Here is a 15,083-nt window from a genome sequence, read left to right on the forward strand (position 1 = left end):
CCATGCTATCATCAAGCATAAGATTTTAGAAGCAATGATTGTACATCCCTCTGGTATGCTACAAAAGTCAAAGAGACCACAGACACAATCTAAAGTTAAAGCAACCTGTTTTAAAATGAACTGAATCAAAATCTAAATGTAAATCTATTTGTTAATTTATGCTTTTCCTTTCTAATATAAGCCTGAAATTCTTTATCAGTTCCTCAATGATACAATATTTTCTTTAATGTCAAATTTGCATATAGAAATCTCTCCTCACATTTATTTATTTAGGGATTTCGAAGGGGTGTTATTTTTCCAAATCAGTAAAAAACTGTCCTAGGAATTAGCCTCCCATTCTAGCTTTACCACTTTCCTTTTCTTAGAAAGTAAAAGAGTCAGAGAGGTAATTAAGCATTTAATATCTTCCTTTAAAGCAGGACAAATTTTAGTATTACAACTCAACAGAGATCATGAAGATAATCTATCTGACTCAGCTTGTATATTTACTTCTTATAACAGAATTGGTTCATTACAGGTGTTCAATGTACATTTTAAGTGAATAAATAAAAGTAGAAATTGGTCAGTTTTTAAAATATCTAGATAATATGGAAAATTGTTAAGTACTGCTAAATCTAAGCTAGACATCCATACATATTTGCAAAGTAGTAATAATTTGCCAAAATGAGGAATAGAAATCACTAAGGATTTATTAAAAACTTCATAAGGGCAGGAATTGTCTTCATCATCATTTCCTCTCCATATAGTGACTTCCAACTAACACTACATATTTGAAGATTCATTCATTCTTTGAGGGAAAGGGCTTTGTCTATTTTGTGCACTGCTGGATTCCTAAGGTACAGAATAAACAGTTATCGAGTACCTAAGGTGTGCCAGTTACATGTCTAAGAATAAGAATGTTAAATAAAATATGATCTGTGAAAGAAAAGGGCTCGTCATCCAGTGTGAAAATTGGACAAGGAAAACTAAAGAAAATCATAATACAGTATAACAGGTGCTTTGAAAGGCTCAGGGATTTGGAGGAAGGAGCCCTAACTGATATGGGGTACTGTAGTCAGAGAGAGGCATGTAATGGAAGAAGTCACAGGAGGCAATCTCTTTCGTGAGTATTTTAAGAAAAAGAAACAGAATTGTTATATTTTTGGTCTTCAACTAGAAATGTGAAAAATGTTTTCACTGTATACTAAGTACATAGGAAAGTCAACTAACGGAGCCAGAATCCAAAACTGGGTTTCCATCTTTATGACCTTAAGAATTTAATTTTTCTTTTGCACTTATCATTTGGTTTGTACTAAAATTACATATGCAATGTCTCAAACACAGTGGTAGGACTTTTACAATCTTGTTGGGAATTTAAATACAAGGCAAAAAAAAAATATGATTTAGCTAATTGAATTGTACAGAGCATATGTCTTCAGAATGAAGGAGGCATCATGGTATGCTGAGCTAGCCAGTGTACATCTTATAAAGCATAGGCAGAACTTAGCCCAGAGAAATGGCATTTTAATGGAGAAAGGGGTATGAACAGAGCTTTGTGCAGGGGAATTTTAAAGCAATTTAGAGGGATAGTAAGTAAACCACTAATTTTATACATGACATTATATATAGTATGTTTGGAAAAGTTAAGTGACATATCATGGAAAGCTAAGGAGTAGGGAATGCATTTTCATGGACCGAAAAAAGGAGCAAATGAAGGTTTGGGGGTAAGGAAATAATGATAATAGAAAAATTTTTTAAAGAACAGTAAATCCAGGACCATTATTTAGACTGGCATGGAAGAAGACTAGAGAGAGTGAAAGTCGTTAGGAGATTGGCAGTACTGTAAGTATAATGTGACAAGGGACGATAGATGTGAAAAGAAAAGGGAACAATCATTTACCAAAGGAGGGTAAAAGCAGAGGAAACAAAGACTATAGTATTTCTGAACCTGAGTAAAAGGACACGAGGCCACAAACAAAAGGTCAGAAAAGAAAACAGATTTTAGACATGGAATTCTACGAGACATGATTGATAATACCAGGTCATTAAAACTATCAAGTCATTAAAAACAGAAAAAACACTAGATAAGAATCATTAATTCTATATGAAGCTAAATATGCCACAAAGAAAGGTATTTCTAATTATTTAAACTTCTAATGGGCAGTATAATGTATAGAGTTTAGTGGAAAATGTAAGAAGTTTCATTTAATCATATGCCTAATAATAAAACTGAATTGTTAAGACAGAATAAATTAGCAAAATAGGATTTCATACTGCATCCTTTTTTATATTTACAACACTTACTATTGTATTTTATAAAATATAATCACTCTATTTTATACAGTATAAAATAAATTATTGCTTAATCTATTAAAAACTAAAAATCAAACCTTATCTTTAAGACACATAAGGAAAATAGTATCTATGGAGAGAAAACAGAAGCAATTTAAAGAGCATTGTCTTAGGCTACCAGGAGCAAAAGCCATTTCAATAAATTCTTGAGATAATGCTTCTACAGAAATAAAAAACAACTTTCTAAACCTAAGTGTTGCCAATACTTTTGAGATGCCTTGCTACCTTCTAGTAGATTAATAAATTGTAAATACCACCTATTTCTAATATTTAGATGTACCTTAAGACTTGTACAATGCATTTCTTTAGCGATGACATCGATGGAACAGTGGCTGAGTTTCTCAATGCCAACAAAACAGGATGCTGTCCAAGACCTAAAGCATGTGGTGAAGCTGGAAGAAATCGCCCAATATACTGCTCAATAACATTCCCGAGCAATTGAGACAAATAGGCATTTGGATTTTGATATTGACAACACACGATACACATACCCTATAGGAGGAAAAAGCAAAGAAAGAAATACTAAAAGGTAAAGTCAAAAAAACCCCAAAAACCAATGTTTAGGAAATTATCAATTTAGCCCATGGCATTAACATTCATGTTAGAACTTACAACTTATCACAATAAACAAGAACACCTCTCATTACTACTAGATGACATTTGTTTGAAGTTTTCTTTTTTTTTAAGTTTATTTATTTATTTATTTATTTTATTTATTTATACAAGCACTGGGTACAGTCAGAAGCACGGGAGGGTGAGAGAATTCACCAGAGCCAGAGCGGGGAGCAGAACAAGCAAAAGGACCGAAGTACACTGCTGAGGGGAGCAGCAGGCGGCAGGAGAGGTCTGCGCACCATGTGGGACCCTCCTCTGGTTGCCGGGGAGCAGCCGGGGTTTGAAGTTTTAAAGTTGCTAAGCATGGGTAACATCTGTGCTGTGTTGTCTAGCCAAACATGCATGTCTTTGGAACATGGATAAAGCATGCAGGGGGAAAGTGTATAAGGAGACAAAGGAAGTTTCTTTTTTCTTTTCAACCTCAGAAAACACGACTATTACACAGGTCAGTATGTGTGTGTGTGTCTATGTATAATTATAAAGTTATAAGTTACATTTTTAGGTCAGTATTTCAGCTTAGGATACTGGTCATTTTTTTTTAATTGGACTTTAAAATTTATGCTAAAAATCTTATATGCCAAGAATATTGTAAGTTAAAAGAAAATTAACAATCGGAGACAAAGAAAAAAGATTGTCTCAGAATAATGAATGACACATAATTCTGAGTTTTCAATATGCTAGGCATTGTGCCACATGCTTTATACTATTTCATTTAAATTTCTCAAAAAATCATGGAGTTGGTCTTACAGAGCTGGGGTTTAAGGAAATTAGGAGCATGCTCAAGATCACACAGAACTCACAATGTCTTGTTGCATGTCTGCTGATTTAATACCTTCCATATAGAAGTTAACAAAATACTTTCATATAGATTACAGTATTTGATACTTACAAAGAAACCAATACCCTGAGAAAAAGATTTTTTTCCTGCCAATTACTAAATATTGAATATTCCTAAGCACAGGCTATCACCAACATAGCAACAAGTATGTTCCAAAAGTTCATTAGTAATTTGGCGCTTTGTGAATCAAAATGTGTTTTCCCAGAGAAAAAATTAGAAATGTTTGTTATGTTTCCATTTTAGCTATTTACCCAATAAGAAATTTCTAAAGTTTATTTGTAATGAAAAATTGCATAGAGCTGTTATAATTCTAGAAATTAAACAACTGGGGGAAAAATGGGGCCCCCCCTCCCCGCTTTCTTCAATGCTTTGTTTAAGGAAAAGCACATTAAGTCAGAAGATGAAGTAACAGCTAACTTTTGAAAATTCTGAAAAGGAGAGCTGAGTACATTAAAGAAATAAAAGCTACAGCTCTAAGTGAAGTTTGCCAAATGAGTAATAACTCAAACTTTTACAATTTATTATAATTTTGGTTGAAGAGGACCACATGGGACAAACACTCCAGATTTTCCTGCTGCCCACTATTGTCCTTTACCTATCTGCCCCTCTGGGGTTGGCACCCAGGTTTTACCTTTCTGTTAGTGGACAATTTTATACTTTGTTTTAAGAGTTTAAATTTTCGGGGCCTCCCCTGGTGGCACAGGCAGTTTAATGCAGCGCTGTGAAGCTGTCTGCAGCCTTTGCAGCACCAGTTTGATCCCAGCCGGCCGGCGAGGGTCCCACATGGCGCAGCAGACCTCTCCTGTCTCGCCCACTGCTCCCATTAGCAGTGTATTTCGTCAGTCTGCCTGTTGTGTTCCCCACTCTGTCTCTGGTGAATCCTCTCACTCTCCCGCGCATCTGGCTTGTACCCGGGTTCTTGTATAAATAAAATAAATCTTAAAAAAAAAAAATCTTAAAAAAAAAAGTCAGTTTAAATTTTCTTAGAAATCTCAAAACTCTAATAAAACTCATTTGTGAAAGAGACTGTTCATTACCTAATCAATATCCGTTCAGCTTCCCTTGCTACATGCAAAATTAAGAAACACTTATCTTCAGTATCAGGCACGAGTGAATAACACAGTATACCTCTAGCCCCTCCCTGTCTTGTGAAGGACAGAGTTCTATTTGTAACAGCCTATTGGCCATCACTACCCAGATATTTTTCCAATAGCATTTCAAACTAAAGCTATTCAGAAATCAATTCTTACCTTTATCCCTGTATCTCTACAAAGTTCCATTTCAGTGAGCAGCATTTCTATCTACATAAGAGTTACTCTGGAATCTAGAAAAACCACTCACTCATCAAGTCTTTCTGATCAGAGCTTCTAACTGTTCTTAAAATCTACTGTGTGGACTCTGTACCCCTGACATAGTTCAAAAACTGCAGATAATGAACTACTCACAGTCCTTCAAGTCTTCAATCTAATTTCCACATCAACTATCTTAAAAATTGCCATCAGAATCATCTTTCTAAAATGTAAATATGATAGGTTACTCACACGTCTCCACTCAAAATTCATCCACATTTTCCATGTGAAAAACACCACCAAACTTCTTAGCATGGCATATAAAGCCCTCCATTTGTGGTTCCTCTCATATGAGTCTCTAGTTATAATTTGCTTTTCCCCAGTGTGTCATATTTTCTTAAAGCTCATGCTGTTCCCTCTGACAGGAATAGTCCTACAATTCCTACACATTCTATTGTTTTATACCTGATATCCCCTACAGTGTCTTCACTTTTATCTCCTTATCCCAGTCTGGCTGCCAGACAGCTGAGGCCTAGATGGAAAATATTCAGCACCCCACTGTAAATGTCCATGCCATTGTATCTCCTCTCTCAACTTTGAACTTCTTAAGGTGATTTTGTCTTACCCATCTTCGTTTTTACAGCCAAACATAAACGGAATTGAAAACTCAGTCAATGGAAGTGTCACATGTAAACATGTCCCTTAACAATATATGCCCTAGGGCCTCCCCTGGTGGCGCAGCGGTTGAGCGCTGGGCTGCAAAGCTGCCGGCAGCCTCTATAGCGCCGGTTCCATCCCCGGCCGCGGGCGTGGGTCCCACATGGTGTGCAGACCTCTCCTGAAGCCCGCTGCTCCCCTCAGCAGTGTATTTCGTCGATCTGCCTATTCTGTTCTCTGCTTTGGCTTTGGTGAATTCTCTCACCCTCCCGCGCTTCTGACTGTACCCAGTGCTTGTATGGATAAATAAATAAATCTTAAAAAAAAAAAAAAAAATATATATATATATATATATATGCCCTATATCTATAGTTTGTGAGCTATGTTTTAAGGCAAGTTTGAAAAATAATTTTTTCTTTTCTTTTAAGTAGTCATTCTTACTCTACCTGGAGATACAAAGGAAGACTCTTCTGAATTGCAGTCAACATAGGTGCAGGCAGCTCCTTCTCTTGCTGCAACACTGTATGTGGCAGCAATAAACAATCTATAATCCGGAATAGCAATTTTTGGGCTTTAGAGGTGGCAAAGATCTGTGCCCATGATTTAACAAGAGTTCCTAACAAAGAAGAGCAGCAATAGCAATTATGATTATCTTTTAACCAGAAAATTTGTCATTTCACTAAAAATACTATATTCAAAGACATAGGATCAAGTTAAAGTATGCAATAGGAAGATATTTATCAATATTAGAATTCTTTTTATGTCAAATCATGCATTTCACTAAAGAGATAAATTTCTCTCAGAGTTCTGGGTTAAGAAAAACAGACATTTGCTGAGCAACTGGCACTTAATACATATACACTCACATACACACAATGTGATCTGTTTAAATATTATGTGACTGAATATAGAATGGATATTGAAATTAAGTCCATCTCCCTTTTCACTTTGGATGGTATGAAACTCAAGAGGCAAGTTTATCATGCAACTTTACGAATATGCTAAGATTATACAGTAGGCCTGTTGTGTGCATACTCACTTTTCCCTGTATCGCATCATGCTATGTACCACATTTATTTTCTTGACATCCTCATTTCTTTGTATTTTCAAACTTATATGTAAGTTTACAGGCTGTTTCAACTGAGTTTGCAACAAGAGATATATCTACATTTTCTTATTAAAATAGGAAAAAAGGATTTGCTGCAAAACCTTCAAGCAGTTAGCCTTGAACTTCAATTTTTATCTTTTCACCGTTTAATGTCAACAGTGCTAATTTTGATACTAAAGGAAGAGAAACAGACTTCTTTGCTACATGAAGTATATTATGGTTTCTTTAATGCTAGGAGTCTGTCAATTGCTGCATTTGATGATAGTAAAGCTTAACAAATGAGTACCCTGTCATTAATAAAGTAATTAAGAATAGATATATAATTCTCATTAGAATATATTATAGTTACTGAGGTTTCTTTACTGAATACTGAATACTGATTACTGAATACTGAGGTTTCTTACTGAATATAAAAGGACCTCATTAAGTGCTTGTCCAAAGAACAATAGTGGTAATATACTACATAAACTTTTATATTTTATTTCATCTTAGAAAGCAAAAAAGGTGATAAAATTCAAAGTCATTACAATTAAACAATAATTTTAAAATTCAAGTTTTGAAGGAAAACAAAAACATACTTATAGAATAGTATTTTTGATGTTTTAAAAAATCAATAATCACTTTTAAAAAAACAAACAGCAACATTAATCTCCTGTTTGAAAGAAAATATAATAATCACTCATAAAGAAACACAATGCTCACTTAGCAATATTTTAAATAATGTTGGCTTGCTCCTCATTTTTTCCAGTAGGTGGAAAACTTGAGAATGGCAGCAGTGTAAGATGAACTCACATTCTAACTAATATTAATTTGCCTGTAAGAGTAACTGCCATCACCACTAATATTTGAAATTATTCCGATCATTCTCAGGTGTCACATAAGTCTTAGATAAAGAGCAGGGGCCTCCAAACACATCATCTACCCTTGCATTGGTTAAAGTCCTTTGCTGAAGACCTTAAGTTTTATGAAGCTCATAGAAAGTAGAGATGATCTATCTGTTTTACTGATATATAAGATTCCTATTATTTTAAGTGTCAGCAAAGAACACTGAACTATGTGGTATTAAAAATTCAAAGAGAACAAAATTTTTTAAGTAAAACAATTCAGGAAAGATTTAAATATATAAAGTACCTTTTTTTTAAAAAATGCACATATTTCTTTGGGCTATCAACATTATTTACTGATAAGGCAAAAAATATAGAAAAATACTAGTATGGAGACACTCCTACAATGGAAAGAAAACTGAACTGTAAGAGTTCTAAAGTATTTACTTATTTTCAACTATATGTATACTGTGTATCTTTAAAATAAGAGGATCAGGATCATTAAAAAGTATATGTAAAATATTGTTAGGAAGTAACTTTGCTCACTTAGGGATATTAAAAAATATACTTTGTACTATTAGTTATGCATATAAAATTGTTAAATTCCAGAAATATACTCAGTAAGTGTTCTTGTTGCTCGAATTACAATATGGTGATGGGAATAGAAAGTTCAAAAGATATGGCCACTACCATGAGTAAGTTTAAAATTTAGTATGAGCATGCCAAATACAAGTAATCATGACAAACAGCAAACTACAAAAAATGCTGTAAGAGGACAGAGGAAGGACAATCAAGGAGAGCAAGTCACCTGGGTATAGGAAAGTTGGGGACATTTGGGCTGGGAACTGCAGGGTCATGGGTAGAACTACAATTACAAAGACAAAAGGGAAAGTGACCAAAAAAAATCAAAAGGAAAGGCATGGAAACAAAATGTAAGAGATACAAGAATGAGAAAAACAAAAATTTATTAACAGGAGGAAGGCTAAAGATAATATTGATGGATCAGTCATACTTTCTCAAAAATTACTGAGCTACGATTATGACCCCAAATGCTTTAATATGGAATATGGTTTTCTTGACATTCCACTAGCAGCCATGCAAGTGAACAAGTTAGGAACTGGTATGTAAGTATATTCAACTTCAATGCACTCAAAACACTATCAGACTTTCTCTACATTTTTCTAGAGCTTTAATAGAAAACAGTGACTTACATATTTCTAATTTCTAATGTGTATATGGGCAATGCTGTAGCAATTTACTTATTCCATATCTCTGATTTCTAGACAAAAGCAAAGAATACAGATCTACTTGACACTAAGTCAAAAATCAACCATAAGACAAAACAAAGAAGGCTCCCAGTTATACAACAGGAAAATTTTGCTTTGGGTCTATATATCACCAATGCAAATATGATTATGCAGTTCCTGATAAAACTATCATATCTCTTACTAATGAAAAATACCTTGAAATTATACATTTAGCTTGATACAAATCTATCGGAGCCAAAATAAATGCTGCAATACTTATTAAGCTACATTTTATGGTGCTAAATTTATAATAAATTCTCTTATGTTTTTCTCTGAAATTGAAAAGCATGAATTGCTACTATCACTTCCAATACAATTCTACATCATTCATATTTACACATTCCCCATTCTCCTTTATCTTTCACAACAAAGATAAAAGGTTTCAGGCAGCCCCAATCAGGTTTAGTCATATGTTCACAAGATCAAAGCAAACAGATATAAGATTTCAGCCACAGAGAAATAAAAAACAAAAAACTTAAATTCTGTTTAAAACTTCTAAGGAAATCCTTCTCATTTCCTTTTACACAGTTCCTGTTTTTCGTTTACAACATGGTTCTAGTGAACAAAGATATTCAAATTACTGAATGACTGACTTCCTAAGAAAGGATGAACTATAAGAAGGATGAACTCTGTTGTTATAAAACAGAGTAAAAGATTGCTTTTTGAAAGTAGAAAGCATCGTATTGTGAGAAACAAGATTTGAAGCATAAATATCTTTAGTGTTGTAATAAATCCTTTCCTGACCTCCTTCACACAGAAAAGAAAAAAGATAAAAGTTATGGTTTCTTATGTCTTAAATTCTAATAACATGGAAAAGCATTCAAAAATCATTTAAATTATCTAGGTATTTACAATATAAGCGATTCACAACCGACTATTGACATCAAATTGTTGTTGGTCTATTTTCTGTATTGATAATTAATTTTCATAGTAATACAAGCATAACCAGAAAAGTCATGAAAGGAGGTGGAATAAGACAGAAATTCATTGAAAGCCAACATGAATTATTTTAAACTAAATCACTGTCTTCCAGATTATTCTGATTGTAAAAAAAGTAGCGATTTAGCCAGAGTACTAGTATATTCCTATCCACCATGAACATACAGGCTCAACCTAAGGAAATTTTAATAATGTCAGGAATACATACCCATCATCCCATAAGTCAGTTGCAGTCCTGCACTGGAAATTTTTTTCCCCAAATAAGGTTTTATATATTTTAGTATTTCACCAAGGTATTCTAAGGACTTTGTGACCATGGCAGATTTATCGGAAAGTGTCTGCAGATTCCTGTAAGTTATACCAACAGCCTATAAATAACAGAAAACATGATTTAGCTTTCTAAGGTTTATACAATACAGACTTTGGAAAATAAAGTAAAATTTATTTCTCTTGCTACACACACACACACACACACACACACACACACACCCCTCTTACATTTAAGCCTTCACTCTTAATTTTCCAATATCTGTTCACAGCAATTAAATGTAAGCAAAAAGAAATTAAATATTACATTTAATAATTTAGGTACATGTTAAAGGAAGAATAAGAAATAATTTCACCAGCAATTATTTATACATGGTCTGATTCAGCAAAATATTAATGAAAACATACATGGAACTTACTGATATATAAGGATCTTACAACCAAATCACATGAAAACTTTCAAACAGGTTGGCTCATATTCAGTATACAATTGGGAATTCCAAACCTCCCATTCCTCAAGAAATACTTACAAGTATGGTTACCACAGTCTTACAAGTAAGATCTCTATTATTTAAGTTCAGTTTTGTGATATGAGATGATTTTTTTCCTAAATTTTCATTATGAGCCATTAGATGCCATTAGGAAGTTTAACTTCCTAAGAGAAAAGAACAATGAGGCACAAAGGGAGAGATGGCAAAATGGGGAGGTGGCAGAGACAAAAATGTGAGGCAAGGAAGAGAAGGGTGAAGTGGGAAGAAGAAGTGGAAATAAATGAGAGAATAAGCTGAGCAATGGTGAGAATAGGCAAGAGATGAGAAACTGAAAAAGAATCACAGGAAGACTGGTTAGATATGGGTTAGAGGATTTGAGAAGAGTAAAAGTTTTCTTTATGGGAATACACAGTGGATTTCAATGATCCAAATTGTACCACAAATGACACCAATACACATAAGTGATTTTTCTCTGAGCTCTCAGCAGATAAGACCAAAAAAAAAAAAAAAAAAAAAAAGGAAAAGAAAACAAGTTGAAGATTTGTAGTCTGACCAAAGGCTAAAATATGGAAGACTGAACACTACTACGAGTATGCGAAATGCAGTCTCCTCAGAGGTTTAATTAAAGTGGACAAGAAAGGAAATGAGATCTTGAGAGGAAGATGTGCTTGGAAAAGAGTGAGTAGAGAAGGTCATGCAGAGAACTGGAGAAACAGTGATAGTCAGAGTTCTTAGATGTTCCAGCTGATGCCAGGCTCAGGGTTTAGTCATGGGAGAGGGTGGATGAAGTAGAGCAGGCAGCAGAAGAGATGACTGAAAAGCTATTAGCAATGCTTTGAAATGAAGGCTGAAGGTTAAGTTATCCATGGTAATTCATTTGATCAAATCAGACCTACTTAAAAATGTAAAAAACCTCCACACTGTTCACAAGATAAAATACAAACTTTTTATACCGAGATGCTCTGAATTTTTAACCTATGATTGATCAACTACTTGGCACAAGTACATAACCCAATGTATATTGTGTATTCTTAGACAAGTAAAAGTACTCTAAGATCATGGACTACTTCTTTGGTTCTTCAATTCCTGAAGAAATACTAGCATAATACAATTTAGCATTTAGCAAATAGCTATTATTTACTGAGTGGTGAATGAGTGATTAATTTGGACTCTACTGTCATGATTCTACCTTCCTTTCATGTCCAATATGATTCCCAGCATACCACAAATTTCTAATTCATTACAGTTGAGATCCAAGCAACAACTGAGTAAAAGACTCAAAAGAAATGCGCATTTTACAACTACAATTGCTAAGTATTTTTAGAATTTATGCGACATTTATGTCATACAATTGTACTTTAATTTAATGGAAGTTCACATTTATAAAAAAGAGCTTGTCTGTTGTTATTATTTTTATTGCAGTTAATACCATTGACTATGGTAAAATAAAAGAACTTTTAACTGTGAGTAGTTTACAAAAACACTAATCCAAACACACTAACAACTTCAACTAGGCTTATAAGATATATTTCTAATAAAATTAATAATTAAAAATTAATGTTGAATAAGGCTATCATTATGGAGCAAAACAAATGGATTGGATTTTAAGTCCTTAAGTCATACCATGGTATGAAATAGTCCTTATGCTGAATACATTAAAACTTTACTGTAATATCCACAGTTTGCTACAGGTGGTAAACATTAAGTTGGAACTATAGCGGACCATTTCCACAGGAAATTTAGTTCCCAAGTAACTGAGGAATATTATTATCTAGCAATTTCAACAATGAGATAAAACTACAATTTAGATCAACCTGAGAGGCTTTTACGTAGTATTTTTTATTCTGATCATTTTTCATTAAAAGCATTCTTCTGTTGTCGTTAAGAGTAAAATTATACTGGAGTTTAGATTCACATTTTTATTCTTCCAGAATTTTATAATAGCAGGCAATCAATAATATGATTCAATTTAAAGGAATACATGTTACAGAAAAACTTTATAAACAGTCATGGTTTTTTGAAAAACAAATTTAACTGATCTGGAAAATTATATTAATAAATGAAAAATACCTCAAAGAATAGAGTAAGTGCGTTTTTAGGGTCTTCTGGTATGGGTAAATATTCAACTTGAGATTTTGAGAAAATATTCTTTACTTCTGAGAGTTTAAATAGCAACCTTGTCAGTTCGGCCAACTGCTCTATGTATTCTTTCTCTGTTAAAATACAATAATAATATTTACATGTTTATTTCATATATACACACATACATATGGATGGGAGAACGGTAATGTAACATTTATCATGTGCTTCCTTTTAAAATTCAAATTTCCACATAATTAAAAATTTTGAAATAAGTTTTTCTCACTAAGGAATGGTTTTACTTAAAAACAAACATGTACTGTGAACATGCTAGTTGAAAAAGTATACATGCTAGTTATTCATGTAAAGTCAACTGATACGACCACGTATCAAAAATAAATGTGAAGCATTTTCTCAGTCCAGATTTTGTGTGGACATGATTTATAAATGGACATGAAGAATAGGATTAGAAAAAGCCATTCTACAGAAAACCAGACTATAGGCAATATTAAAAAAAAAAGTACAAGTATCACCCAATGATAATAGTAGAGCAAGAGGAAGACAAAATAATGTAAAATTAGGGATAAAAGTATTGCTAATTGGCTATTTTTCTTTTTCAGAATGTTCACAGAAGAATATCTAGTTATTACTTCATCATTTCCTTTATTAGTGATCAGTTTCTTCAAGGTGAAAAAAATAGCTTGTCACCTGAAAGCAAGTTTTTGGTGCTAGCTTCCAAGGAACCAAGTTTGTTTGCCTTTTTTTCCTTAATAGAAGACAGGCCTGTATATATAGTAGAGGGAAAATATCAAGAAAAAAAAGAAGCTAAAAAAGGAAGCAAATTTCTGTATTGATTCAAATATATTTTGTATTAATTCACTTAACAAAACAGGAAATATTAAGCTAGCTATCTATAGATAGCAAAATACTTACCAACTGCTTGTTCAGGATTGATATCAATGAACAAATCATCAGGAACATTGAGGTTTCTTACATACATTTGCAAAATACAGCGGATCCATGATCTTACAGTTAAGGCTTGAAAGGATACACTGTTTGAATGAGAAAGTGCTTCACATAACATGCTGCAAAAATAAATTGATGGGTATTAAAAATAAAAGCAAAAACACAACCTTGAAAATATGTTCCCTGAGTATTAAGTTTTCAGAAATAAAAACATTCTAACATTCCCCACTCACTGAGCTCACTTATTTTACAGATATATATTGCTGAAAATAAATACTACAGATACACACAAAAAGAGGTTTTAAATATTCTTACTTTCATTTGTAATATTCTAATTTTTATTTTCCTTTTCCAACTTATAGCATATATATAGGCAGATGCCAAGGAGTGAGGTAAAAATCAACATAGTTAAAAACAAAGCCCAGATATGACTGCAGAACTGAGGCCAGTAGGGTAGGAAAAGGTGGAAACAAAGTGTGGGGGGCCCAACACTATACAATAAAGGGTAAGTAAGGTGAGCTGGGGTGATGGGGTGTGGTGATGCACATTTGAGAGGCGAACTATTCCTCTGAATCATATACAGTGATATCAACCAAAGTTACCTCAACTAAATTAAAAACAAGCAAGCAAGCAAACAAACAAAAGAAAACTGACATCAAAGCGTTAGCTGCCTTCTCCAAGATTAGACAAGTATACTTGCATAGTCAGCTGTGCAGCTGATACCTTGTTTTACTTAAATGTACTTTTTGCAACACAATTCTGCAGCTTTTGGTGAATTTTTGATAAACAATTTGTGCTTACTTTAAAAAATGAGGCTACAATAGGAAAAGTGAGAAGGGGCTTATAACTAGCAAGGTGAGATAACAATGAAAGAAATGGCATGTAAAAAAAACAGTAGCCCTGGGGTAAGCAATCATGGCAATATATGTAAGAAAAAAGTTAAAGGTAAGATACATTTCTATGTGCATCTCCAGAACAATCCCTTCCCCATCCCCTCCTTTTCTGTTCTCCTGCCCCACAGGCATTCATCATCGAACACCTTGCATACAGAATTCCAAAATAACTCCATTTCTTCAACTGTTATTAAACACAGTAATTACATTTTTAAAACAAAAATTAAATATCAGCAAAAGTGGTTAGCAAATGATGAAATGATTGTTATTACTATAGAATTCTCAAGCTAGAAAGGATCTTAAAGTAAACCAACTGAAGGTAGACTTCTCTACTTTACAACTAAAAGCCCATGAGAAAACAACTTATTGAACTTAGTGATGAACTTAATGTTCCATACACACGTTGATTTTAATGTTGCACACTCGAAGCTTAAATAATGCTATGATTCAACGTTACTTCTTAGTAAAATTAAATGACT

General features: G+C 33.4%; 1 protein-coding gene across 2 annotated transcripts in view; it reads right to left on the minus strand.

The window, feature by feature from the left end:
- MMS22L (MMS22 like, DNA repair protein) overlaps window positions 1–15,083 on the minus strand; it is a 98,609-nt gene that overhangs the window by 10,791 nt on the left and 72,735 nt on the right. For both annotated transcript variants that reach the window (XM_037520137.2, XM_037520136.2), the window contains exons 17-21: window positions 13,679–13,830; window positions 12,737–12,879; window positions 10,117–10,276; window positions 6,177–6,346; window positions 2,612–2,823 (exon numbers count right to left, since the gene is read on the minus strand). In XM_037520137.2, coding sequence (XP_037376034.1) covers window positions 2,612–2,823; window positions 6,177–6,346; window positions 10,117–10,276; window positions 12,737–12,879; window positions 13,679–13,830 — 837 coding nt within the window. The remainder of the gene's footprint in view (window positions 1–2,611; window positions 2,824–6,176; window positions 6,347–10,116; window positions 10,277–12,736; window positions 12,880–13,678; window positions 13,831–15,083) is intronic.

The sequence above is a fragment of the Talpa occidentalis genome, unplaced genomic scaffold (assembly GCF_014898055.3).
Source record: "Talpa occidentalis isolate TD23 unplaced genomic scaffold, MPIMG_talOcc4v2.1 talOcc4.2, whole genome shotgun sequence".
Taxonomy (NCBI): Eukaryota; Metazoa; Chordata; class Mammalia; order Eulipotyphla; family Talpidae; genus Talpa; species Talpa occidentalis.